The sequence below is a fragment of the Tasmannia lanceolata genome, unplaced genomic scaffold (assembly GCF_043159265.1).
Source record: "Tasmannia lanceolata isolate RefF3 unplaced genomic scaffold, GAP_Taslan_0.1 ptg000037l, whole genome shotgun sequence".
Classification (NCBI taxonomy): domain Eukaryota; kingdom Viridiplantae; phylum Streptophyta; class Magnoliopsida; order Canellales; family Winteraceae; genus Tasmannia; species Tasmannia lanceolata.
Window position 1 is genome coordinate 5,728,440 of NW_027518714.1, and position 26,737 is coordinate 5,755,176.

Below are 26,737 nucleotides of genomic sequence, written 5' to 3' on the forward strand. Positions count from 1 at the left end.
GGGCCCACAATTGGTTCCCATAATCCAAAATAAAGAGGGCATAAATGTAATTTAAGTGTCAGATATCAATTTTAATCAGTTTTGGGCACACAATCGGTACCCAAAACTAACAGGGCCTAACTCCCATTAGTTACCAATGCAGGCGATCAATTGCCTCACCTTATATGGTGCAAATGAGTTACACTGATCATTAGATAGTAAGCTCAACCCTATCAATCACTTCTCTAGACAGCATGAGCATTAGGCACCATTCACTTGATGCTTGTGTTAGTGATACAGGGATCGTCAAGCAGCAACATAAGATGGAGATCACACAAAGAGTAACTAAAGCAACTCGTGGCGGTTTGAAAAACCCATAGCTCCTTGAACCACGTGAGCAAAGGATGTTTCAAAAATTAACTGAAATCTATCTCTTTCTTTACTCATGTCATTACATTATATGGATAGCCGCCCCCGCCTCCGCCCCCACGCCCCATAAAAATAAAAAATAAAAAAATAAATGCAAATGCTAACTTAAGACCTAAACAATTAATCTCAATTGTTTTTTCAACTCTGCATCTGCTTTGTTAGACTTCATGTGAGTCTCAACTTTATGGGTTTTAATGGGTTCTTAATGTCTTTTTTTTTTTTTTTTTGAGCAAAAGGTAACAGTATTAAAAGGGATAAAAACTCACTTGGAGAAATTATACGGTGCACGACCGGTAAGTCCCGTGAAGGTGGTACTTCAAGGGTGGTACCATTTTGACGGTACTTAGATGGCCGGGCACCGTATAAAAACTCACATGTTCAAGTCCGGCAAAGATTGCCCAGCGTACAAGGAAATGGGTTCTTAAATAATAGATGTGCATATTGTTCCAAAGGAAAGATATAAGAGTGAAATCCATTTTTTTTTTTTTAAAAGATAAATGAGTGAAAATGGTACTGTTCTGGCCCATTTGTTCAATGATCCAAAACAATTTTCTATTAAGCTTTTCCATAGATGGGCTAAGTATCAAAATCCACTCCCATTGAAGGATTCTAAGACACCAATTTGGGGCTGTCAAATGGACAATGAAAACCAAGAAGCAATGCTCTGTATTGACGGCCACAAATTAGAGAGATAGAATTGTCCGATGGGAGTAGATTTTTATGCATGGCAAATCCATAGCAAGGCCAAACAAATAAATGGTTTGGATCATTGAATGAGTGGGCGTCATTTATACTTCCTTGCTCATATTTTCTTATAAGAACCCCAATTTTTTACCTCCTTTTATTAAGATTTGAGGAGAATTTGAATATTCTAACAAGCACCAACCTAGAGCAAAGCAAATTCACAAACTGAATAAATATACACCAATAAAGGTTGTGAATAAGAAAGGAAAAATATGAGCATCCATCTTTATTAAAATTTGAGGAAGATACTTCAGAAGGTGGGAGTGAGGGAAGCATGAAAGGGGAGCATTAAGAGATCCTAAAAGCTCCAAAAAAATAGGAAAACAAAGTACAAATTTTAATTAGGTAATTTTTTTTCACTTGTTTCTAGAGATTTTTGTATGCTCTCTCCATTCCTGCCCACTCAATTCCCTCCCTCTCCCATCTCATACAATTGGGCAAACAGTTTTTCTACGGAATAATTTTTCATGGTTGCCAAACATGACCTTAAATGTTTTTAACAAGCACAAATTTGGAGCAAACTCAACCCACAAACAGGGGAAAAAAGAAGAAGAAGAAGAAGCATACACATTCTTGTCAGAACCCTAGAAAGGTTGGGTCTTAATTAGATAGTCTCTAGTCAAGTCAAGTATACATCTAACTTAGTATTTGTTGTTTGTAGTAAGTTCACGTAGATATTCCTTGGACGAAAAGAAGGGAGCAAGCCAGCAAGGTGATTGGAAAAAAGGACAAAAGAGGCAGAGGGAAAGATGAACTTTCAGGCTAATAACAAAGACATGTCAACGTAAAAAAAGGATAGATGGGAAGATGAGCTTCTTGTGTGTGAACAGTGATATATCAATCGGTGAACAGACAAGATAATGGTCCATAAACAGTCCAAAACACCCGTAAGGTATAGGGCAAGAGGTACAAATTAAAGGCTATAAAAAAAAAAAGATAAAGAGAGAGCAGGTGAAAAAATACAGGAAGGAGCAAACTACTGAAACTCCGACACCCCTTGGCTCGTGGTGGCTTGGCCTGGAGAATGATAGACGACAGGTTTTGTCATTTTTAGACTCATCTTTTATTGTTGAGTTGTTGAGCACTGTTCTTTAGTTTTTTTCTTTCTCTTGGAGTTGCTAACTATTCTGCATATAATGGTAAAACTTGGGGAGATTTTATAATGCTGAGTGTGTGCGTGCCAAATCCGGTATTTGTCAAAACGTACAGTGGGGCCCACTTCATAGGATGATCCAAACCTTTCATTTATTGGGCCACAAGGTAACTTGGTTGTACCCCCATAAATCATCTCCATGGGATCATCTTATGAAGTAGGGCCCACTGTACTTTTTGAATAATCCAAGACTTGGCATGCATATAAAAGGTTACTACATATAAATTTCTTTCTTAGCTGGTAAATACCTTATAAATGTAAATTTATTTATAGTTATTAAATATTTTACATTTTAAACTCTTGCTCTATTTTCGCCGGGAATAAATTATCATTAAAGCACGATACGCATCCCATGTCTAATTTACATGTTTTACCCAAGGTGGTCCATGATCTTTTGTAGGGATGTCATGAGACCCACAATGTCTGATGGATCCAAAGGGTCCGAACCTTAATGGACAGGATTTGGGCACAAAGTAGCTTGATCCAAATTGTGTCCATTGGATTTGTGTTCTAGGGTCCGCTATATGACTATTCCTGAGGGATATTTTTGTAGTATTTAAAAATCCTACCAATGGCATTTTCTTGTCTTTTGTTAAGATGATTATTCCTCTCTCACCTTCTTTAACGCCCTAATTGTGTACAAAATGAGTAGACCAAGAACACTCCAATTAGGGCTGCAAATGAACCGAGCCGGCTCGCGAATATGTTTGGATTCGGCTCGTTAAAAGTTCGGCTCGGGCTCGTTCGTTTACTAAACGAGCCGAATCCGAGCTCAAAAATTAGGCTTGCCAAATAAACGAGCCGTACTTGAGCTTTGTATAGTTCGGCTAGGACAAGCTCGTGAGCTTTTTAGGCTCGGTTCATAAACAAGCCGAGCCGAGCTGAGCTTTAAAGCTTGGATTATGTTTGCTTTTTATATATAAAATAAAAGAATGTGGGTTGTTTATCACAAATGAAAGTTTGGCTTGAATTCCCATAGATGTATGTTTTTATCATTCTTGAGATGAGCCGAGCTTTTCTAAAAACTAAACAAGCCGAGCCAAACACTAGCCTTCATAAAAACTAAACGGGCCGAGCCCGAACACCCCAAAGCTCGGCTCGGCTTGGCTCGGCTCATTTGCAACCCTAACTCCAATAGCCTTCCGGTTTGAAACGGGATGTGATGGCACTCAAAAAGCCCTCCCAAAAAGATCAGACCCGAAAACTTCATCGATCATGACCAAGACATAGGCGAATCCCATCCATTGACACCCCTGACTAATCTTAGGTTCTAAGGGGAAGCAACATGTACTTACTAAGGTGTTTTATCATAGGCATCACGTAAAAAATCCTTCAAAATCTCCCAAAGTACCTAGAAAAAACAAATATTTTCCGTATTGGGGCACCTTTGTCATCTAAAATGTGGGAGAAAATGAAAATTTGAAAAAAAAATACAAAACAAAACAAGAAATATTAGTGATAATCTCGAGAGTGGAATTTGTAATATACGTGAATCTCATGAAAGATACAAAAAGGATACGGAGACAAAAAGAAACGGTACGAGAGGCTCGTGACTGACTGACTTTGCATCCGTATCTAAAATCATCCTCTGACCATTTCCTCCTGTCTCTATCAACCACGCCTTGATTCCGTTGCTGCTCAATCACATTAATAGTTACAGGTAGGCCCACTCAACATTTGGTACATATCAATGTGAATCAGGTCCCTTGATCTGGTGGGCCATCACAAGATCGTGCAGGATAAATGATCCTAACCCTTGATAAAAAATAAAAAATAAATAAAAAGGCTTCAGATGTAAGACAATAGTCGGGATCAAGGAGTTATGACATATAGCTTAATATTTCAGTGTCCCATCAAAGGCAAGTGGTCCCATTTTAGGCTACCACGTCCTAATAGGTCAAAGCAAGTGGAGCCCACTTTGTCCTCATGTCCGAAACCACCCGTATCTTGGCTGTTGTGCTTCTGCATTTCACATTTCTCACCTAATAAACTATTCAGTCTTATTCTAGACACGAAGGATGTATTTTAAAATCTTTGATATTTTACAGTACTATAGCGGCCCACTAACGTGGCAGTGTAAACGTTCACTGTAACGTGTATAAAAGGCCGGGTATTGTAATCATATTCATATGCAACTTGAGAGAGAGAGAGAGAGAGAGAGAGAGAGAGAGAGAGAGAGAGAGAGAGAGAGATGGTTTGTGGATCACAGAGAAAAGTGGCAATGCATAGAAGGCTTCATGTCCTTCAATCTCTCGCCAGCTCCAAATCTGTAAATAGTCTAATACAAAATTTAAATACATGTTCTTTTGTAATGTGGATTTCTTCTTTCGACTTTAATGGTGGTATTGCTGTATAACATGTTGATAATTTAATTATTTTCACGTTTTTATGCAGGTGAGGAGGAGCTCCGTTTATATGGACGCTCTTTATTATGTTCAGGAACTGAAATTGAAAGTCGAAAGGTTGAACAAAGAATACATGAATCTACAGAATCAAATTATTGAAGTCCCCACGGTCTCTCTCTCTCTCTCTCTCTCTCTCTCTCTCTCTCTCTCTCTCTCTCTCATATATTAAGTAAAATAGACAACATATCCTAACCATTCATTTCCATCTTATGCAATCAAACACATCTTTATGTTTTTTTAACTTAGAACCTATGTCACCTGGTTCATGGTTTTGCTAGGTTCGGATTTTCTGATAATTAAGATTTTGGGATACACCCAATCCAAAGTGGGCCCTCAATTTGGACAGTTGTGATTGATGGGAGCCAAATGTATGGTAGGGCAGCCATGGCTCGGTCGACTTGCTTGAGTTATAGATTCCCTTACACTTCTGCATACTATTTTGTTTTTTCAGGAGGTGAAAGTAGAGAGGATGGAGAAGGGTGTTGTGGTGCAGGTGACGTGCAAAAAAGGCCGAGAATTGCTTGTTTCGATATTAGAGGTGTTTGAGGAGGTTGGTCTTGAGGTGCTCCAAGCTAAGGTTTCATGCAACCACAACAACTCCTTTTTTATGGAAGCCATAGTCCAAGAGCAGAAGAGAGAGGGTTTGGATGTTAGTGTCGTCAAGGAAGCTGTCCTAAAAGCTTTGGAAAGCAAGGTGGAGAAATATTGAGGGAGAGTACTCCAACTGACGAGTAATTTTGGGTATACATAGAGATACCGTGTAATCACAATTTCGTTTTGTTTTATCAAGGGAAATGATATCTGGAACCTCTTGTTCTTAATAAAGGCACTCCTCCTTTTATTAAACACTTTTTGAATCCATTGATAGCTTAGCGGGAGTTGAGAATGTTTGAATGGTATCACAAGTCAATTCATGTGATTCATAAGATGTTTGTCCGCCTCATCCAAAGCCCTAGGTGTGGCGGCCTCATCACGGTCTACAAGATCAATGGCCCCAATTATACAAAAATATCCCTTTGTCTGACCATGAATAATTGAATAGTTTTAGAACAACTTCGCTTTAAATTTAGGGAAATGTTATCAGCACTACTGTATTTTGATGAGGGCACTCCTCACTTTATTAAAAGTACGGTAGGATGATCCAAACGGTCCATTAGATGGGCCACAGCCTAAATAGGTTGTGCCTCAAAAATTATTTTGATAGGTTGACCCTAACCCTTCGATCTAGAGACGGTTAGGGTTAACCCTCTAACATTCAGAACGGAAGGTTAGGATGAACCTATGGAAATGATTTTTGGGGCACAACCTATTTAGGTTGAGTTTTACTAACTATGGTTTGACCTAATGTTGAATGTTAGGATTGATCCTACACTGATTGCCATAATACAGCATAGCTGTTGCATATCCTTCATATTAACACAATCTCTACACCCAGCTGAGTCCAGAGAAACCATCTGTTTCGTTTATTTCTAACATCCTTGGACGGTTGGGATCAATAACAGATGTTTATCGATATTCATCAATCATCAAACTGGAAAACCAAGAGAACGACGAAGAAAAAAAAAATTACAAAATCAGAAAATTCACCCCGTGATTCAAAGAAAAATGGAAATGAATCAAACAAATAACATAAGAAATGGGAAGTGATATATCCGCCCCCTTTTGATTTCTTGGGAGAGATAAGAAGATATGGTCTCTTCCTAATCTAAACTAACTACTTCTCATCCTAGCTGTTGATGACCCAACGGTCAGATCTGATCTACTCTAACAAAAGTGACTAGTACCATGATCAAATCATCAGTGTGACTATCAGGCATCAGCTTCCTGAATGAAATGACATTATGTAAAAGCACTTTATTGGAACATATCAAACATATTCATTGTTATAGAAAATTTATTACAGTAACTTGTAATTTTGTTAAATTTCGAACTTTGGCATTTTTCAGCAGCAGCTATAGCCAATAAAGTCCATCACTATTGGCTGAAACCACCAACTCATTGGATAGTGAACATACATAAAAAAAAATTCATAAATTTCAAAGTCCGCTAGTGAAAAACTGGTAGAAAAATAAGGTGAAAGATTGTTAAATCACATTGGTCCAACCATAACCATTATGCAGCAAGCTTCCATGTCCGACTGGGAGGGTGGCCACTGGAATGGAATGAACTCTGGGTTTTGATGAAAATCTAGGCAACAACCAAGGAATAATGATGAAAATCTGACATTGAATACCGGTGCTAAAACACAGTTGGATATTTTGTTATTAATCGCACCAGTAACCCAAAGAACTTTTACTTATCTCCTTAGTACCAACTCAGTCCTGTGATATACCAAGAAGCTGAAATATGGGATGAAAATACAAAGCTCGGAGAAAGTGAGATGTCAGAAGAGAAGAAAAGGATCTATGGAGAATTCATCCATAGACAGTACAAACCATGGAAGCGGCCATCCGACCATTTCATTTCTTCAGTACACTGCAGGAAAGCCAGAAGTCAGAGTAAGTTTACAGCTGAAAGACAGAGAACAAAAGCAGGTGAGAAATTCAAATCAGCAGGTAGCAAAAGGAATTGCTAAAGTAGATTAAGATCAGAAGGTAGCTAAATTATGAACAAGCTTAAGCCATAAAAATGAAATGACCCTCAATAACTAGCCAGAACAAGCTCAACCCACAACCCTAGCTTGACCCTCTCCATTGTAGTGATCTTGCCGAGAAACCAAGGTGGCAAAAATGTAGAGAAACAGTGGAATTTCAACTTTCAAAGAAAAAAAAAAAAAAAAAAGAAAAAAAAAAGTGGAATTTCGGCACATTGTTCACGCCTCGTGGCTGCATTGGCTGGTGGTTAGTAATTGATATTATTCTTTTGAATGATATCACTACTACATTAATTACTAATTTCTAATAATAAAACATCAAGCCAAAGATGCATATAAGTGGTAAATGGATGAATGGTTTTCCATCACCCGACCACAAAAAGTCACCTGGGAACAAAGTCCTCATTAGACAACAAGGTGATAGCCTAGCAAATGCTTAAAATCCCAAGTGACCACCTAGGGCTCCTAAAGCTTATGTGGCTGACACCCAAAAAGGTAAATTTGTAGAGGCATAAGGTATTGAAAGTTGGACCAGTTCAATTAGAGTTCAGATTTAAGACAATCATCAGAGATTCTTAATATGGTTGCAAAACTGATAATGGTTAATGAATCCTTAGTTATAACCTTAGTGGTTCAAATTTTGCAATATAAAATCTGAAATTCTGTAGGTACTTAATACCCACAGCCAGATCAGCACTCAAAATCTAATAAGAACTGTCTAGATAGTTTTATAGGTTGTCTCAGCTGATACAGATAGAGGATGGAACGAACTTATATAAATAGGCAGCGATACCAAGAATTATGCATAAGAGAATTATATCAATACAGAAGTTCCGACTGGACCTCAGCTGCAAAACGAAATACAACCTTTATTAGAGAATTGAACTAGAAAAGGAAACTGAATCTCTCTGCTGAAACATATATATGGCCAAAATAAGCTTAGGCAAAATCCATTACCTGGTTAACAGTTTCCTTAAGCCTCACATTGGTATTTTTAAGGTCTGCAGTTGCCCTGTCCACCTGTAATGATATCAGAAGGATTCTGAGTAATATATAATCAGATAAGCTATACACCAATGACTGTGGGGCTCCCATGGTGGAATAATGGGGTCAGCCGGTGTAATGCCTGAGCCTCGATGGAAAAAAAGGCGGTTACCATAATTCATACAAATTGGGACCCAGCAGAGTAAGAAACTAGGCACCCCGGGGGACGACCAATCACAGCCTCAACTTCAACTAGAAAAGGGTAAAATGATAAATTCCTTACCTTGGTGTCAATCTCGTCAATCAAAGGCACTTGCCTGTCTAATTCCTGCACAAAACACAGAATCAATCATCCCAGTGTTTTTCCATCAAATGGAATTGCAGGATAACAAAAAACAGCCAACCTCATTCATGTCATGGGCCATGTTCTTCAGTGTATCCAACCCTTCTGCTATAACATCCAAGCCTTGATCCTGCATAAAGGTCAAATTAGGTCTTATGAGAAAGTGTGAATTTGTATCTCACAGCACCTACCATCAACGGACAGTTTTTCTAGTAGGAAAAAAAGTGGTCAAGAAAATGATTGATAAGAGGCAGTAGAAGACTTCTCAGATAGCCTTGCCAAGTATCTAGGAAGAAGAAACTGTAATTTGGTGTCTATCACAGCAAAGGAGTCGCCGGGAAGGGAGCTGTCCCTAATGGAATAAGGAGAAGCTCAATAGCGGGGAAGTTAAAATTGGTAGTTGTGTGGCTTCAGAGATGGTGATTGATAAAGACGGTCAGTTCAGATGGGAGTTCAACACCATCGGATTTGCACATGAGAGAAGCAATCGAAGAAAAGTTACTACAAGCATGAGAAGATTCAATGAGAGAGCATCGTTTGGGAGTTCAACACCATCAGATTTGGCAAGAGAGAAGCACTCAAAGAAGAGTCACTACAATCATGAGAATATTTAATGAATTCATAAACCAGCAGAAGCTCATTGACATGCCATTGGAGGTATTCTTTCACGTGGACTAATAAATGGGAGGAAGCTATTACGGCAAACGAGAGATGTAAATCTGGATTTGTGCAAACAGACAGTCAAAACACTTCAGCAGCTGTTGGAGGTTTGGAGCACAAGTGAAATCCCAAATACAAAAAAGCAGATAGGAGACAAGGAAAGGAGAAAAAGAAAGAGAAAAAAGGAGAATGCGAGAAGCCAAAAAGAGGAGAGGAAAGACGAGGAGAGTGGGGTGGGAAGGAGATCGGGTTAAAGTTCCCTTATTTCATCATTTCTCAGTGTTTACTCTTCCCTTTGAAAAAGCAAAGCTTGAAGGCAAAACGAGACCCAAGATTCTTTTGTGGATTTAATGTTGTTTGCATAAGGGAAGAAGACATTAAGATTTCGACGTACAATACATATACTATTTTGTGTGTGTGACTGTGTGGTGGTGGTGGTGGTGGTGGTGGTTGGAGAGGGGGGTAAATATGTGTGTACATATCTACATAGATATACTTACATATCATGTGTATATGTGCGCATGCATACATACATGCTTATATGTATATAATAGGCCTCATTTTTCGTAGTTTGAAGAGAAAATACATCTACTAAAAACAGCATATTTGATAGAAACAATCTAAGAGTTATGAAGAAAAATTGCCTGTTTCATTTTTCGCATTTCATACTCCTGCCTAAATTGGCTTGATTCCTCAGTTTGCTGAAAGAATTCACTATCAAACCTTCCATCTACAATAGTTTGTGAGAAAGAAAACAAAGAATAAGAGTAATTCATTCATAAGATCCAAAACAAGAACATGAAATGATAAGCAATATGACTTCAAAAGGTTGGATTAATCACCTGAAGTTGAATCAAGTTTAATTTCCATGTGAGAAGCTGAAGCTGTCCAACCTCCAGTCTGCTTGGCTCCAGTTGCAGTCCCATCTGGTATGGCTTGAATTCTCTCTGGCAGTGCAAGAACCAAATCATTGCGGGTGGCAAGTTCTTCTTTTGAAAGCCCTTTGACCTGTGATTAGTTAACATTTTTTTATTAAATATGACTTATGAAACTTGCAAGTCACAAGAAATGCTTTTACAGCTAAGGATGATCATATGATCATGGCAAAACAATATGCAACCCAAGACAAGTTAATAGATCCATACAAAAGATACAGCAATATTATTGTGCTTAGTTAATAACTGTGGAATAAATTTAAAAAACCAAATATTCCACCCATAAATCTCATAGGTTTCTATCTTCCTTTGTACTTGCCCATCTCGGTCTTTTTCAATAAAATTTTTGGCTACCGTTCAAAAAAAAAATCTCATAGATTTCTAATAGTCAATTTCACTTAGAACGCACAACCACTAATCTTCATGGGTAAAAGAAACAGGGACCATTGTTGGGAGCAGTTTTTTTTTTTAGTGAAGCAAGACCAACATCAAACCAATGTTTCGAAACTCAAACTCGGGGTAGAACTCGGCCAAGGTAAAAGGGCGACGACTCGGGCGAGTCAACGACTGATGCGGTCAATTTTTCATTAATTAGGACCAGTCAAATGAGTTTTCATTGACTTGGCAGGAGAAACTCCGGCTTGGAGGGGAACTTGGCCAAGGTCAAAGGCAGTCAACTCGGGCGAGTCAACGATTGACTCCGCATCAAACTGATGCAAGTGATGAAGTTGGAGAAAGGGACATCCTTAAGAGAAGGCTCACAATGAACCCATAGCTCTTCAAATCCATTCATGTATAAGATACAGAAGTGCATTGAGTCATTGACAATATGCAAACACAAAGTGGTGTAGAAACACTGACAACTGAAAAACATCTAAGAGTAGCTGCCGAACAGCTGAGGTGTGGATGGAAAATGACTGGATGATCGGAGGAGTCATTTGGGTGCTCATAATTCGATTCCTGAAATTGGTTTCACCTGAAACTGAATTAGGGTGAAATTGATTGGAGGTTGTTTGGATGACATCATTCATTTTCAGTGGAAATAGAATTACAATGTTTGGATGGCATCCTCCATTTCCCTGGAAATTGAATAAGTCTTGTTTGGCCTTGTTCAAAAACACCATTTCCTTCCCCCAGAGGCAGAGCTTGACTTTGTGTTTCACATCTGAGCACAAAATAGAGCTTTTAGAAACATCAAGAATCAGGGATTAACAAGCCAAACAAACATACCTGCACGTCAACACAAAAAGCAGAGATTCCCAATCCCAGCAAAATCAGTCAAAAATTTCAGGTTTTTCCTTGGAACAGAAACCACACTTACAAGAATTTCATTCATTCAAAATTGACCCTGAAAACGACCAAAAATTGCAAGGAAAAAGGAATTGTAAATGCACAGATCTTATTGCAGGTAAGGGTGTCAATTTTGGCTTGGGCTCGGAAGCTCGCTCGAGCTCGGCTCGAATCCTTAACGAGCCGAGCCCGAGTTAGGCCAGGCTCGGCTCGGCTCGGCTCGTTAAGGCTCGTAATGTCAACATCATTGCAAAAATGCCGTATGTAATGTCAAAACATACTCGTAATGTCAACATCATCTGCAAAAATGCCGTATTAATGTCAACATCATCTGCAAAACGTACCGACGGTGGTATAAAAATCATTTTTTTCCTGTAATTGTCATAACTTTGAACCTTTTTTTGGTATTTTTTTCTTAATTGTCATAACTTACTACATTTTCTTGGTAATTTTTCATTTTAAACTATATAAAATCAGCTATTTTGCTTTTTTTTGGGTAATGATTACGTTTTTTTCTTATTTGGTTTTGCTACCAACCTTTGCGCATGTGCTAACTTTATAACCACGCTCGATAAACCCAAGCTCATAAAGCTCGCGAGCGGCTCGCGAGCCTGGCCGAGCCGAGCCGAGCCCGAGCCTGGTTCGAGCCCGAGCCGAGCCTTTGAGCTTAACGAGCCGAGCCGAGCCTGGCCAAGCTCGGCTCGGCTCGTTTACACCCCTAATTGCAGGAACACACACCGTTTTCCCATCAAGAAACAAGTCAAAAAAAAAAAAAAAAAAAAAAAAACTTCCAAAACAAGGTTTTGAGCGTGTATACGAAAGAAACTTGGTAAAAAAAAAGAAAGTAAGTTATCTTTTCTTACAAGTGATCGTGTTTCCACAGTACCATTTGAATTGGTACATAGTGGTTTATGGGGACCTGCACCAATTTCATCTCATTTGCTATCGTTACTTTGGTACTTATTTTTTATGAATATAACAAAACTTTATTATGAAACTAAAAAATCACAAAGACAGGTCATTGGGCAATCTAGTCACTCCCTTAGTTGTCAATTCCATCTAGGTGATGGTTCTGATTTTCTGGTTGGCGTCGCCCAGCTTGCATGGTATGTCATGTGTTGGCTCAAACAAAACCCAATGAGCGTGAAAGAGCACTGAGTGAGATAGAGTGAGACATCCTAAGCAAGAGAGATGGTGCAAGAGAAAATAGAGTCCGACAAGTGCTAAAATCAGTTTTAAACGGTCTTTTGATTTTGGTGAACTCACGTTAATCATCTTGGTTGAAATAGATTTCCATAAAAAATCGACCCACACAAGCAACATTAAACCAATTCCCACATAAATCAATTTCATCCGAATGATCCCCAAGTAAGGGTGTCAATTTTGGCTCGGGCTCGGAAGCTTGCTCGAGCTCGGCTCGAATCCTTAACGAGCCGAGCCCAAGTTAGGCCAGGCTCGGCTCGTTAAGGCTCGTCATGTCAACATCACCTGCAAAAACGTAATGAGGGTGCGTATGTCATGTCAACATCATTGCAAAAACGTACTCGTATCAAAGGGCTGTGAAAAATCGGATTAATTTTTCCCGTAATTGTCATAACTTTTAACCTTTTTGGTATTTTTTTCTTAATTGTCATAACTTACTGCATTTTCTTGGTAATTTTTCATTTTAAACTTTATAAATTCAGCTAATTTACTTTTTTGTTTGTAATGATGACTTTTTTTCCTTATTTGCTTTTGCTAGCAACCTTTGCCTGTGCGAAACTTTATAACCCAAGCTCGATAAAGCTCGCGAGCGGCTCGCGAGCCTGGCCGAGCCGAGCCGAGCCCGAGCCTGGTTCGAGCCCGAGCCGAGCCCGAGCCGAGCCTTTGAGCTTAACGAGCCGAGCCGAGCCTGGCCGAGCCTGGCCAAGCTCGGCTCGTTTACACCCCTATCCCCAAGTTAAGTGCAGAAAGAGTACGTGTGGAAACAAATCTAGGTACAGAGGACAAAGCATATTCGAGAGCAAGAGTGTTGGTCCTAGTAAATTTGTAGGCGCGCTTATGAAACATCTACCAAAATAAAACTAAAGAACTTAAAATGTGCATTTATGCCAAAAATATCTGAGGATTGCGTCCTTGGAAAGTTGGAATATCAATATATTTCTTTCGTCTTCTTTTCATTTTATGAAGAGTGGAATTTAGTGGCACAAAAAGCAAATGAAAAAAAGAAGGTTCAAAAACAAATTACAAAAGCCAAAACTCTAGATATGAGGCTAAAACCTATAAATAGATTCTCCAAGAAAAGTAGAGATCCACGAGTGAGATCATATCTTTCCCTATACAGGACCAACATGAAACCAACTGAAACTAAAAGAGAGGGGTCAATAGATTCCTAATCACATAATCATAGTTAGACCGAGAGTTTATCTAGAAACTACATATGATAGAAGCCACAATCTCATGATGCTTTGGATAAAAAAAATATACCCTCTCATGTGTTCCCAAGTAACCAAGAAAGTCGCGAGTGTCAGAAGCATAACCAAGTTTGTTACATAGAGACGAAGGCATGCGGATGAAGCATAGAGAATCAAAACACCCTTTAACTGATCATACTAATAAACCCATACAAGGAGGACATGAAGAGTGGACTTCTCTTCCAGCATGACTGGGAAGAGTTATTACCCTATTTATTGAGAATCTCATAATCTAGTCACTCCAATTGACAAATTCATTCTCTGAGAAGGCATCATGCTACCTCTGGCAGGTGTTTGCTCTGCACCCATATTATTTTCTTAAGTGTGACAGTTGGAATGTTTCCTATGTAAAATGCTAAGATATATATCCTTCACCAAACACATTGAAGAACATTGATCGTTCCACTAAATTGAGTAATTTCCATTTTGTGCAACATCATGACATCAATGGATTTTCCTAATTTGTCCCATAGTAGACGTGCAAAAAGAAATCATCAACACAACTCGGTACCATGCTAATGATGTTACAAGCAAAGCTAGCACAACATTATGGACTGAAGCATTTCACACAATGATGTACAATATCAATAATCAACTTCATACTCGTGAATTCAATGGCATCTCTCCATTACAAATTCTTACCTCATTATTCACACTTGAGACCATAGGCCAGCACAAGCTTTACCCTGAAATCAGATATTCTATCTCTAAAAGAAATTTGCCCCAACATAAAGGGTGTCAATCTAAGCTATAAATTCCGTTTCGTTTGCCGTTTCGTTTTCGTTCCACGTTTTGTTCAAAACTTTTTGTTCTGCTACAACAATTGAAATTTTTAAATGAACCAGATATGGTAAGTTGTACAGAACAAAACTAAAAAAAGGGCGGCCCAGTGCACGAGGCTCCCGCCAGTGTACAGAATGAAACTAAATGTATTTAAATTGAAAACTTTCCGTTCCGCTACCCATTTCGTTCCGGATTTCAATCTGGAACGAAACGTTTCGTCGGGACTGAAATGATAGCTTAGGTGTCAATGTTTTGATCTTCAAAAAAAATGGTAGGTTGCAAGTCATCATGACTTATTCTAAATTCTCGTTTTCTTACTTATTCTAAATTTCTCATTTTCTTGGCTGCCCCTCTGGCTGTGCCTCAGAGAGGAATACTTCTTCAGCTGCCAACAAATACAGCTGTACAGGTTCCTACCATCATGAAAAACCTCTATCCCCATGACTGATTCTCAAATTGAGCCCCATAACTTTAAGCATGAATGCAATTAAGTAGATAATGAATTGCCACAACATATGAAAGAAAAAGGACTCCAGTAGCATACCACCCTAGCTAACACTACATTTGTTTAAGTGAATTTTGTAACATTTTCCTCTCGTTCGTAAAGTTCTTCACCGCCCTATCCAAAGATGGGGAAAAAATCAAAACGAGACAAAATAAAAACAAATCTCCATATAAATCTATCAAGAAATTGCTTTGATTCCAACAACTTGGAGAATATTATGAGCCTTCTTTGAAATATATCCAATTTCTTCTAGCCATAACGTTAATTGATAATAAAAGTTGAGAGATACATAATCAAATTAATAAAACACAATCTGCATCTGACAGAAGAACATCCTCGTGTCAATGTGAAAAACACAGAGCAAATGCAGCTCCAACTAAGACGAACAAAAATTAGAAACAAGATTCAATCCACCACACAATTCTAAAACAACAACAACAAAGAAGAAGAAGAAAAGAAGCACCTTTTTAAGGGCTAATCTCTGCAACTTGGGGACTTCCTCGAGCAATCGAGCCTTCGTTCGTCGGATCTCCGCATTCACTGCCACCGCGGCAGCCCGATTTTTCTCCCTGGATGCCACCTCTGATTTCTACAAGAGATAGAGAAAGAGATTAGAACAATTCAAACCCTAGAGAGAGAGAGAGAATAGAACAAATGAAACCCTAGAGAGAGAAACAAAGAAACTGAACCTGCAGAGCTGCATCAATATCTGCTTCAACGACTCCGTAGAGACGAGCGAATGCATCATCACCAGAGACATTGAGATCCCTCTGCTTGTCAATGTCGTATTTGTCATATTTCTTGCAGATCGCATCCACGCGAGTCAGAATATCGATCACCGTCATCTTTTTCTTCACCCAAGAAGAAAAATTCGGCCTGGAAAAAGGATTTCCCTTCCCTTTTTCGCCCTAGTTTCTTGATTTTTGATTCAGGAAAGATCACTTCCGGTGCCCGAATGCGAAATTCTAGCTATCTTTGGCTAACATTTGGTTCTAAAATGCCTAACCTACAAAAGTAGAAGAATGTGGAGAGGAGAAGAGAAAGAAATTAAGATCGAACATAAAGTGGCTACTGATATTTGATAATGACACTAACTCATTTTGTCTTTTATTATCTAAGGAGCTGGTGAAAGTTATTACAATTTCCAAAAAGGCTATTTGAGGCCCATTTAAAAAAGACAAGCTGAGTTTGTACAATTATTTAGAAAAGGTACTGCCAATATCAGTAGCTTATAAAAAATGGTTTCCAATTCAGTAAAATAATCTGAGAGGTTTTTTCCATGCTTTTTAGCTACGGGACAAATGTATCGTGAAAAAACATAAATCATGGTTGTCAGACATGGCCTGAAAGAATTTGTATTGTCTCACTTGGCATACCATAAGTCATGTGGAAGGCTAAAAGTTTCAAGTAATCTTTCATGCCACTCTTGTTCATCACAGGCAACCATCTTGTTAAGAATTTTGCAAAGTATATATTTTGTTGAATGCCTTCATTTTCAACCCTAGCGAATTGAAATCTACACGGTTTCTTTTCATGTCATTATTTCTTGAAAATTTTGACCAAAATTAGGCTACCTGGAAATGTTCCGATTAGGAAACATAAGAGGCCGTTTGGATACACGGATTTTAGAATTTGGTATTTCTTCAAAATTGTAGCTAAGAGACGAGAGAAGAAGCGGACTAGCCGTTGTTTTTTACTCGTTTTTTTCTTCTTGCCCTTCCTTCCGTCAGCAAGAGAGTAGCAGATCCTCACATATTTCCAGGTTTTAGAAATCTCAGGATGCAGGAGAGAATTTTAAAACCTGAGTTTCTCACTTAAAATCTAAGAAACGCTGTCAGGACAGGATACATCAGCTTGATCATGAACCCTCTTTTACACTGTTTTCAAACTAAAAACCTGGAATCTAAAATCAGCGTATCCAAACGACCCCTAAATGTTTTACATATATAGGAAAATTTTGAATCATTGAATATAGTACTTCACTTACCGTGGGCACTACTCGTTCCTTAAATGAGACACCTTGTGATGAGTTTCACTTTGGTACCTTTGGACTTGAGCGTTATGCTCTTGATTTGATCATGATATTTCTGATCATATGTGTGAGAAGTTCGTAATGGCAAAAAAAGTTGTTTGCCTATGAAAATTTAGTTTTGGAAAATTCGACCAAAATGGTCTGAACGACAAAAAAAATGGAAAGATATTATTTGCATTCTATTTCATTTTATCAATGTAGAGAATGATATTTGGCAGGCAACATCATTTAACTGCACAACAAAGTAATTGTATCTTATGCATCGGGTTGTGGTCCTTAATGGGAAGATTGATCATTATACTTTCTTATACTTCATTATATTGCACTTCTTTATCAACTTTACAATTCTAAACATGTACGACAACGCAAGTCACTAAGTGTTTGATGTGATTAAGAGAAATGTATGGTTTTGTTGCTTATGTGATGGCTTCTAAGCATGTATTTGTGCTTATTCTATCATTTCCCAAAGTTTCACCTAAAATTTCATCAATTTCATATGATTTTTAAAACATATGAAAATGAAATGTTTTAAAAATAAAACATATCATTTTCAATCCGAGGAACCCTTTTTTCCAACCAGAGCCCGACTGACCCGATTCCCAACCCGTCGAGGTTCAACCCGACTCGACTCGAGGAACCCATTTTTCCAACCCGATCCAACCCGAGTTTTAAGCTCATAAAATAAAATTTTAATAAAAAATGTCGGGTTTCACTCTTGTCTAGTTGCCCAAACCCTCAAACCCGAACCCTACCCGTACTCAACCTGGGTTGGGAAAACTCAACCCGACTTTTTTTGGGTTGAACCCGACCCGAGTTACACCCCTAATAGAGATGAAAAACTTTATATCTTAGAGAAAAGTCTGTCACATCAGCAACTATTTGTGGGCCAATAATTTCCCATAGATTTTAACATTTGTGTGCCAATAATATCCCATAGATTTAACTATGTAACTTCCCCCAAATGGATTATCTCCACATACTAGTACCTCTTGGATTGATGTTCTGTATAAGCATCTTAGGAGTGGCCCATCATAAGATCTTCTATATAGATATCTGCCACTACGGTGAATATATAGGAGTAGGCTATTATAAGATTTTGGAAAATTATACGTAAGTTTGAGTCCAATAATCGGTCTGGGACGACTGACATTCGGTTGGCCTTAGCAACTAGACATAGTTCTGGATTGGGATTTGCTACGTACCATTGTAGAAGACAATTCGCATGCCGGCTCTTGTAGGAGAGAGCAGCCACCTCAGATAAATTAAATGAATAAGACAGAATATGTTTAAAAGTGAGCCTGCATAGCTGCTCTCTCATGCAACAACCGGCCTATGAAATGCCTTCTGCGATGGTCCTTAGCAAATCCCTTTATTGTTTAGGGGTAGTGAGGATTAACTCCTCTTTGTAATCTATTTACCTTGCTAATCTACTAAATAAAAATCAAACTCCCCTTGACAAACAATTGATTTCTCATCATGTGTTGGGCATTTGGTCTAGTGGTATGATTCTCGCTTTGGGTGCGAGAGGTCCCGAGTTCAATTCTCGGAATGCCCCTGTGGAAGAATAATGGTTTCTTTTAGGTTTTTTTATGTCAAAGTTGACAATTTCACGGTTAAATTAGGCTAGCTCCTGAACTGGATCTCTCTTCTGCTTTCAATTGTGACTTGTATTTTACTGGTTTACTCTGAAATTCTATATATAAATTAAGGCTCACCTGGTCAAACTCATTACTCTGCGATGGTCCAGCCCTTTTTATTGTCTTTTCCTGTAAATGGCTTCATTTTCAGGAAAAGATAAACAAAGAGACATGCTAGATGTTCCCCTCCTTTATTACCTAAACAAAAGAGTAGAAATGCAGCCATTTTTAAGGAAAAGATCAACAAGAGAGGGTGGAAATACCATTTTTTTCCAACGTCCTTTACTTTGTATTCCTAATACTAGATTTAACGAAGATCAACATCTATGAATCAATCTCAGATCCCTGACATAATAGCTTTTACACCATGTGCAGGCCGTTTAATTTGGTCTAGTGGTTTGATTCTCTATCTTCCACGCCTTCGAACATTTTTTATTTTTTTTTCAGTTTTATCCTCATTTAGTCAAAGATCATAACTAATCATGTTCAAAATTAAAAACCCCTAATCCTCTTCTCTACTTTATCTCTTCTCATCTGTGGATGGATACTTTGATGTTGTTTATGTCTAGGAACCTCACATGGTAAAACTCTTCTTTTAAATCTTTAGGTTTTTTCTTGGTCTGGTATATGGAATTAATAATAATACAAAATCGATACGATATAAATACAATAATAGCTTAAACATATTCATCAAATAACAGCAAATGGGCATTTGGTCTAGTGGTATGATTCTCGCTTCGGGTGCGAGAGGTCTCGAGTTCGATTCTCGAAATGCCCCTTTTTTGCTTTCATCACGATCGCGATCTTCTAATTAAACCTACTTTGGGCCTCATGTGGGGGCTACACTCGAGCTACCCTAGAAGATGCATAGCCTACACTTCCCATCTTTCTCTAATTCTCTTGCATTTTTGGAAACAGAAAAAATGTTATAAAGACGATCATTGCTAGTGTTCTTTTCTAACAACTACTCTTGGACCTCAAGCTACAAAGATGTGATCAACGTTCTTGATCGGCCACCAAACACAAGTCTAGCTCATTACAGTTGGTCCTTGCTTGATTAGTTAGTCATAGCACTTTGGTCTCTAAATTCTCGTTTAGGGTTAGCTAAGACAGGTTAAATGAGTTGCTTTTGGAGGGCTTAATTTTACAGTTGGGACGTCACGGGATCAGATGTTAGAAAAGTGTTTCAAATTATATTTTACAAATGCATTTTTGGAAAATTAATTTCTTAGAAATGTGTTTCAAATTATAATATTGAAAATTAAATTTGGGTTTTTTCATATTTCTTGGTGCTCTAAAAGTCATTCACAAAAGGACAAAGAGTTAGCTTTTTTTTTGTGACTCTTTGTATTCCATTAATGGTGACTCTTTGATTTTCTCATTTGAGTTGAATGCTTTGAGTTCTCTCATTAAGGGTAAGTCAAAAAATGGAGAGTCTTTTGGGATAGCTTCTATTAAGAGAGAAAAGTTGAGCTTTTGAAGAAGTGAGAAGTATGAAAAATACAATCATTTTCATAGAGTTGATTTTCAAAGAGAAAAGTCATTTTGACTAAAAAGTTGTTTCACTTGTTTGATGGATTGATTTCTCTCTCCAAAGTTGACTAGATGAGTTTGACTCAAGGCAGCTACACATGTGCATCAACCGTGTTGATCGAGTCACTGGAGCTGAGGTGAAGATAATTCAATAGCATGTGTAGTTGGTACTTCTTAAGGCCAATCAATATTTGCGGTGATAACAAACAGGTGGAGACGCCAACAAAATACGATGGCTAGAAAGCAATCTAATGTTGATATTGTTGGGATTGATGTCTTGTTTCTATGCACGGGAAGACTCCCCTTGTTATGTAGTAGAGAAATGATAGAATAAAGGGCGCCCTTGAAGTTGCTAAGTCTACATGGTTTCCACTTCTTTAGGCTCCATCCACTTTTTCCCGCGCCTGCAGATATTAACCAATGAGGGCGCCCTTGAAGCTAATTTTTGCAAAGGTGCCATTCATTCTATCATTTCTTTATGCACTAATTGAATAGGAGAGTGTTGTTTGATTTAGAAAACCTTGCTATTGCTCCTGTGTTTCCCAATTTGATAGAGAGAGGGGGCGTGGGGGTGGGGGTGGGAATGGAGTAGTGTTAGGTTTAGGAGAAAACCTTGCTATATAACCATTTTCTTAAAACTTTACAGCCAGCTGTGGTGAGTGAGATGTTCCAAGAAAGAGATAGCGGAGGGGATTATATATGGGTTGTGGAATTTGTGATTAGTCTCTTATAATTTCCGTTTATCTATTTCTCATCGTGATGAGATCAAATCATCGTCTGCCCGTTGTTTGTTTTTTGTCTTTTGTTCTTCATCGAATCGGTTTAGGTCCGTCGGATTTCTTCACATTGTATTTGTTTTGTGAGCAGGCCGGCCCTGCCGTAAGGATAGGGGGCTTTCCCCATTCAACCATAGCCAAATAGAAGCTTCAGCAGTGATAAAAATGAAGAGAATAGTGACAAATAATATAAAAAGAGAGATGCTTTCAGACTACAAGGCTCAAATTTTCAAAGAGAGACCCCAATGACATGTGATTGAAACGAAACCTATGTACAGATAATTTTAGAATAGGCCCACATCAATAAACCAAAAGCATGTAAAGCCAAAATATGTCTATGTAAGGTTGTCATCTTCACCTTGACCGTCCCAGATTAATTAATTAATTAATTAATGGATAGGGATTAGGGAACCCAATCAAATGACAAAATGATTGTTTTTCTTGGAAACCAGAGCGAGTTTCAGCCAATTCCTAACAAGTTATAAAGGCCAAAATCCTACAAAAATTAAAGACAAAAAAATGCACCCCTACTATGTTGTAGCTCCTTCATCTTACTGTCAAAGATAAGATTTAATATTGTTGGTAACCCAAAGTAGTGAAATAAAAATTAGTGTTAAAATACATTATGATTTTTTAACTTACTGATTTTACTATCAAAGATAAGGTTTTTTTATTGTTTGTAACCCAAATTAGTGAAATAAAAATGTTTTTTTAGTTTTTGTTGTTTTGTTCCCATCAAAATGGTAAGGTGAGTGTTTAAAATTTGAAGCACTAGATGTTAGGGGATGAATGAAATGAATAAGCCCATACGGGTGTTGGCTCTTCGGCATAAGTCACGGGTTTGCTCCCCAGAGACCTGTGATTGAATCCCACCCGGGATTACCTGATGCGCGTGGTTTATGGGCGATTGCGCGCATCCGTAGGGAATAGACCTACTTCCAAAGGGGGTGGGGACACCTTATGTTACAAAAATAAAAAATAAAAGGAATAAGACAAAAGGAGAGCCAATGTGGCTGCTCTCTTATGCAGCAGCTGGTCCGTAAAATGGCTTATGTGATGGTCCCTACCAAATCCCTTTTATGAAAGAGTTGTCTAGTGCTGCGATAAAAGAAACGTCAGAAAGCCTATTCCGTTTAGTAAGAGCATTTTACTAAAAGCTTTTTGGGAGTGATTTCCAAGGCCGAACTTTAAAGAGAGGATGCAAATGGAAGCTTCCATTCCTTGAAATCGTAGCTGGTGAAATTTGAGAGAGAGAGAGAGAGAGAGATGATGGGGAAAATGAAGACGGGAAAATAGAATAATTGGGAAGAGATAATGATAAAACTCCACGGATATAGAATAAAACGTTGATGTAACCAAAGGGCTTGCTTTGAATTGGGAGAAAGAGGAGCAGGAAAGGGTCGGTTCGAACCGTTGGATTATATAATTCAAGGAAAGTCCATGATGTCCCTACATTTTCAATGGATTCCATATGTATTATTTTGAGGTGTCAATTCGGATCTACCTATATCTTGGATCGGTCATATCCTTTTGAAAATGCTTTTCTTATCTGCTTTCTGAGTAGGACAACTGTTCAGGAAGGGTTTGACTCCAATTGGTGGGTTTTTTTTAAGAAAAAGCTCAACCCCACCGACCCAAATTGCACCCCTAGAGTGTGATTCACATTCTATTTCAAACCGGACCATACACAATTAAGAATTAAGGTTAGGAAAGGGAAGAGAGTGGAGAAAAAAAAGGAGAATTTGGAACAGAAAGCAAATTGACTAGGGCTTTTAATTGTTACATAAATAGGCCTTCTAAATAGGAATAAATGATTGAAACAAGCCAGGGTATTTTCCTACATTCATACCTACGACACCATTGGAAGAAATTTTACACATATTTTTATAGAGGAAGTCTAAACTGAAGGGAGCCCTTGCAAAAAAGAGGTGAAAGAGCTCTTCCGTTAGCTGCACCTCACCACCATGTTTGACTTTTCAGCCGTTATTAATGCATGATGGTGATGTGTAGCCAGTAGGAGAGCCCTTAACCTCCGTTTAGTCTAGAATTCCTCATTTTTATAAAGAAATCTCAAAACTGACGTAAAAGTGTGAAAGTATGAGCGTAATGATTGGGAAATTTCTTTCCCCATGCACCTTAACGGGTGGCCTTAGAGCACCAGTTAGCAAAACCTAAGTCGTATTAATCAGATGTGTCCCTATCTTGATCTCACCACACTGTAGAGTAGAATTAGTTCAAATGAAGGATGATAGATGAAGTTCATTGGCCATGACCTAATCAAAGTTCATTGATTGCATAGTTAATAGGGTCATGTGGGCCATCTATCAATGCATAAACCTAGTTCCAGTATATTTTTTTAAACACAGGATAGGATAATCCAAGGGAGGAGAAACAGGGGCAGGTAAGAATTGAATATCATCAGAAGAAAATTCATAAAGAAACACCGAGGTTGTGTTTTTCCCCCTTGATGAAAGGGATCGAGAGCATGTGATCTTTCTTCCAATTTCATCCATTTCTTAAATCAAACGTGTCGTTTTCATCTGCAATATTTAGTTGGGATATTTCCTCGCACCTCCTCTTTGAACTATAAAACTGCCCACCTGTCACCTTCTTTTTTGTCTCCTCCTTTTCCAATCCCCTTTGCCGGCCTTCTCTCTCTCTCTCTCTCTCCGACTACGATTTCAATCCGACGGTTCAATTCAATTCAATCTCACTCGGTTTTCCGATCATGGACGGTCGATTCAACATCCCTTTTCTCAGGGATCAGGAAGAGCCCGGAACTACGCCGGAAAATGGAGCCGGTTCGCCGCTTTCCGGCGTTATTACTGACGGCAAGACTATTACTACCGCGTCCTCCCCCAAAAGAAGGTTAGTAGAATCAGATCCCAGTGTGATTTTTTTTTCTTCAGTTTTTTTTTTTCAGGGTTTTGGCTTTTTCCCCACTTTTTTTGTCACTAAAACAGAAGGTTTGGGTCTGTTTTTCAGCAGGCGCGCCGTACAGAAGAGAGTGGTGTCCGTACCAATAGCTGACGTGGAGGGATCTCGGTTAAAAGGCGAGGGAGCTCCGCCGTCCGATTCGTGGGCTTGGAGGAAGTATGGTCAAAAGCCCATCAAAGGCTCTCCTTATCCAAGGTATGATTCGTTCTAACGTGCGCTTTGTGGGGGCTTTTTTTGCCTTTCGATTTTTGGTATAATTGAATAAACGTTCCTGGACCGTAGGATCACACTACCCATTTAATTCTCTCCGTCGATTTACAATTAATTCTGTGCCCCCCATCCCCAACCAACCCTCCGTGTGCCATTCCCACTTTCCAGGATCTAATAAGATGAGAATCGGCACATTTTAGACATTATGGCTTTATTTTGCTAAGATGCACCTCAAAAAGCTACCCAACTTGCTTCGCATGATTCACGTTACATTCTGGAAGGATCTTGTCGGTGTCACTAACTTGCGCCTCGTGATCTCTACCCTCTCCGCCGATAAAGCATTTGCTATACCGCCGTCATACGGTGCATTTTAGTGGCTTCGTCATACGGTGCATTTTAGTGGCTTCGACTCACATTTACTAAAATGTACGAGTGATGTATGGGAATTATCCGAAACCCTAACCTTCTGAAATTAGAATAATCTCTAATTCTTGTCTTTTTTTTGGACAGAGGATACTACCGATGCAGCAGTTCAAAAGGGTGTCCGGCCAGAAAACAGGTAGAGCGAAGCCGTGTGGACCCCACCATGCTCGTGGTAACGTACGCATGTGAGCACAATCACCCCTGGCCCACTTCCCGAAACACCACCACTAGCCCGGGTCCGAAATTCCCGCCAGAAGAATCCCCGGTTTTCTCTAACCCGGCCGAGTCAACCGAACCGGACGACAAATTCACCGATCTGGGCGAAGACATATTGATCGCCGATGAATTCTGCTGGTTCTCTGACGTGGCAACCTCCCCAAGCAAGGAGGCCGTACTCCAGAGCCCGAGTTTTGCAGGAAGTAACGATTCAGATGACGTGGCAGCGATGATTTTCCCGATGAGGGAAGAGGACGAATCGCTGTTCGCCGATCTGGGCGAGTTGCCGGAGTGTTCCGTGGTTTTCCGGCGAGGGTTTTACGAGGAGAGACGGAAGTGCAGTTTAAGGGCGGAATCTTGGTGTGGGGGTACAGGATAAGGATGTTATCGTGCGCATATCCACACCTTTGTCTGTTCCCTCGTAAGGCGGAATATTAAAATCAACGGAGAGCGTACGGTGCTCCATAAGCATACAGAAATCTCATTATTATTATTATTATTATTATTTTTGCTTGTTAGGGTTGTTACGTGTTGGAGTTTGAGTAAAAGTCGAATAAATAAATAAATAGAATGACTGTTGCAGGGATGCCGCGGAATCTGTCTTAATCTTCTTGTAATTATCATTATCTTCTTCTTCTCATCTCAACTGCTCTCTCTCTCTGACCTGCATTTGTGATCTGTCACGTGTACAGCACATGCTCTTTAAAGAGCGAGATTCGCAAAGTTCGGGTATAGTCCAGTATTTTTTAAGTACTGTGCGGCCCACTCCATAAGATGATCCAAACCGTTCATTTGTTGGGGCCCAACAAGTAAGTAAACGGTTAGGATCATCCTATGGAGTGGGCCGTACAGTGCTTTTGAAAATATTGGACTATATAATCTCGTAACTATAGAGTATAAATTGCAATAGATGGGACCCAACTTTGATAAATCCCTATTTTTTCTAGGGTGGGGCCAACTTGGATTTCTCTGGTTTGATTAAATTTTCCTAACAGGTAACGAAGAAAACCCTATTCATATACAATGTTCCACATTCAGTGGCTAAAATGTAAGCTAGGATCGTCAGATAAAGAGTGTTTGTGGGATATGCCTAATCCAAGGTGGCAGTCCTGGCCCTTAATAACTAGACCCGGGACCCACTCACATGATAGCATAATCTGCATTCTTCAAGGGAATTGATTTATTCGCCCTTTTTATTCTTGAGGCCAACCCCCGAGTGTAAAAAGAGTAGTTATAACTTATAAATACACTAAAGCCGGGTTGCCCAATGAGGAAAAGGGGGCGAATACATCACTTCAATTTTTCTTTCAATCCTAAGAAAAGCATATATGTTTACGTTGCAAAAGACAACTCGGCCATTTCTCGTACCGTTTTATGCACGGCTTGAGCTTTTGGAGTCATTTATCTTTGGCGTGAACCCAATGCCACCTCTGGTCCATGAATTTTGTTGACCATCACGGAGTCTTGGCACATGTTTCTTGATCCCACATCATCCGTTGATTCTAGACCATTGATCATATGACATGTGTACATTGGATCGTACTCATTTTTGTTCATCAAGACTAGAATGTATATACATTCAAATTGTGGGCCCCAAAATTTGCACCTTAATTGCTTTGACAGTAGAATGATAGTTGGGATTATTCTATTACTTCTCTCAAGGTCAAGAGGGCTACAGGGACAGCATACTCACCAGTCACCACATGGAATGTGATGA

At 39.0% G+C, this 26,737-nt stretch overlaps 3 protein-coding genes and 2 non-coding genes across 7 annotated transcripts; 4 read left to right on the forward strand and 1 right to left on the reverse strand.

Moving 5' to 3' along the window:
* Positions 1-4,467: 4,467 nt before the first annotated feature.
* On the forward strand, positions 4,468-5,544 carry LOC143860276 (uncharacterized). The gene is made up of 3 exons (XM_077370846.1): positions 4,468-4,574; positions 4,700-4,819; positions 5,162-5,544. Exons 1-3 carry the CDS (start codon positions 4,497-4,499, stop codon positions 5,417-5,419), a joined length of 456 nt encoding a protein of 151 aa, XP_077226961.1. The 5' UTR covers positions 4,468-4,496; the 3' UTR covers positions 5,420-5,544.
* Positions 5,545-6,757: 1,213 nt separating this feature from the next.
* Positions 6,758-16,294, reverse strand: LOC143862198 (syntaxin-71-like). Of its 2 annotated transcripts, none has more exons than XM_077373210.1 (9): positions 15,946-16,294; positions 15,720-15,845; positions 10,133-10,298; positions 9,935-10,020; positions 8,692-8,760; positions 8,571-8,615; positions 8,261-8,323; positions 8,097-8,151; positions 6,758-7,185 (listed from the first exon to the last, which is right to left on the reverse strand). In XM_077373210.1, exons 1-9 carry the CDS (start codon positions 16,099-16,101, stop codon positions 7,178-7,180), a joined length of 774 nt encoding a protein of 257 aa, XP_077229325.1. In that variant the 5' UTR covers positions 16,102-16,294; the 3' UTR covers positions 6,758-7,177. The 2 variants fall into 2 exon arrangements, with proteins under 2 accessions (XP_077229325.1, XP_077229324.1); XM_077373209.1 differs by having other exon boundaries at positions 8,075-8,151.
* A 2,477-nt stretch (positions 16,295-18,771) lies between these two features.
* Positions 18,772-18,843, forward strand: TRNAP-UGG (transfer RNA proline (anticodon UGG)). The gene has a single exon. It is a non-coding gene; the product is annotated as a tRNA-Pro (tRNA).
* Positions 18,844-19,631: 788 nt separating this feature from the next.
* On the forward strand, positions 19,632-19,703 carry TRNAP-CGG (transfer RNA proline (anticodon CGG)). The gene has a single exon. It is a non-coding gene; the product is annotated as a tRNA-Pro (tRNA).
* Positions 19,704-23,648: 3,945 nt separating this feature from the next.
* Positions 23,649-25,606, forward strand: LOC143862364 (putative WRKY transcription factor 65). 2 transcript variants are annotated; one of them, XM_077373401.1, is made up of 3 exons: positions 23,649-24,102; positions 24,223-24,366; positions 24,892-25,606. In XM_077373401.1, exons 1-3 carry the CDS (start codon positions 23,963-23,965, stop codon positions 25,397-25,399), a joined length of 792 nt encoding a protein of 263 aa, XP_077229516.1. In that variant the 5' UTR covers positions 23,649-23,962; the 3' UTR covers positions 25,400-25,606. The 2 variants fall into 2 exon arrangements, with proteins under 2 accessions (XP_077229516.1, XP_077229514.1); XM_077373399.1 differs by having other exon boundaries at positions 23,671-24,102; positions 24,220-24,366.
* Positions 25,607-26,737: the final 1,131 nt, after the last annotated feature.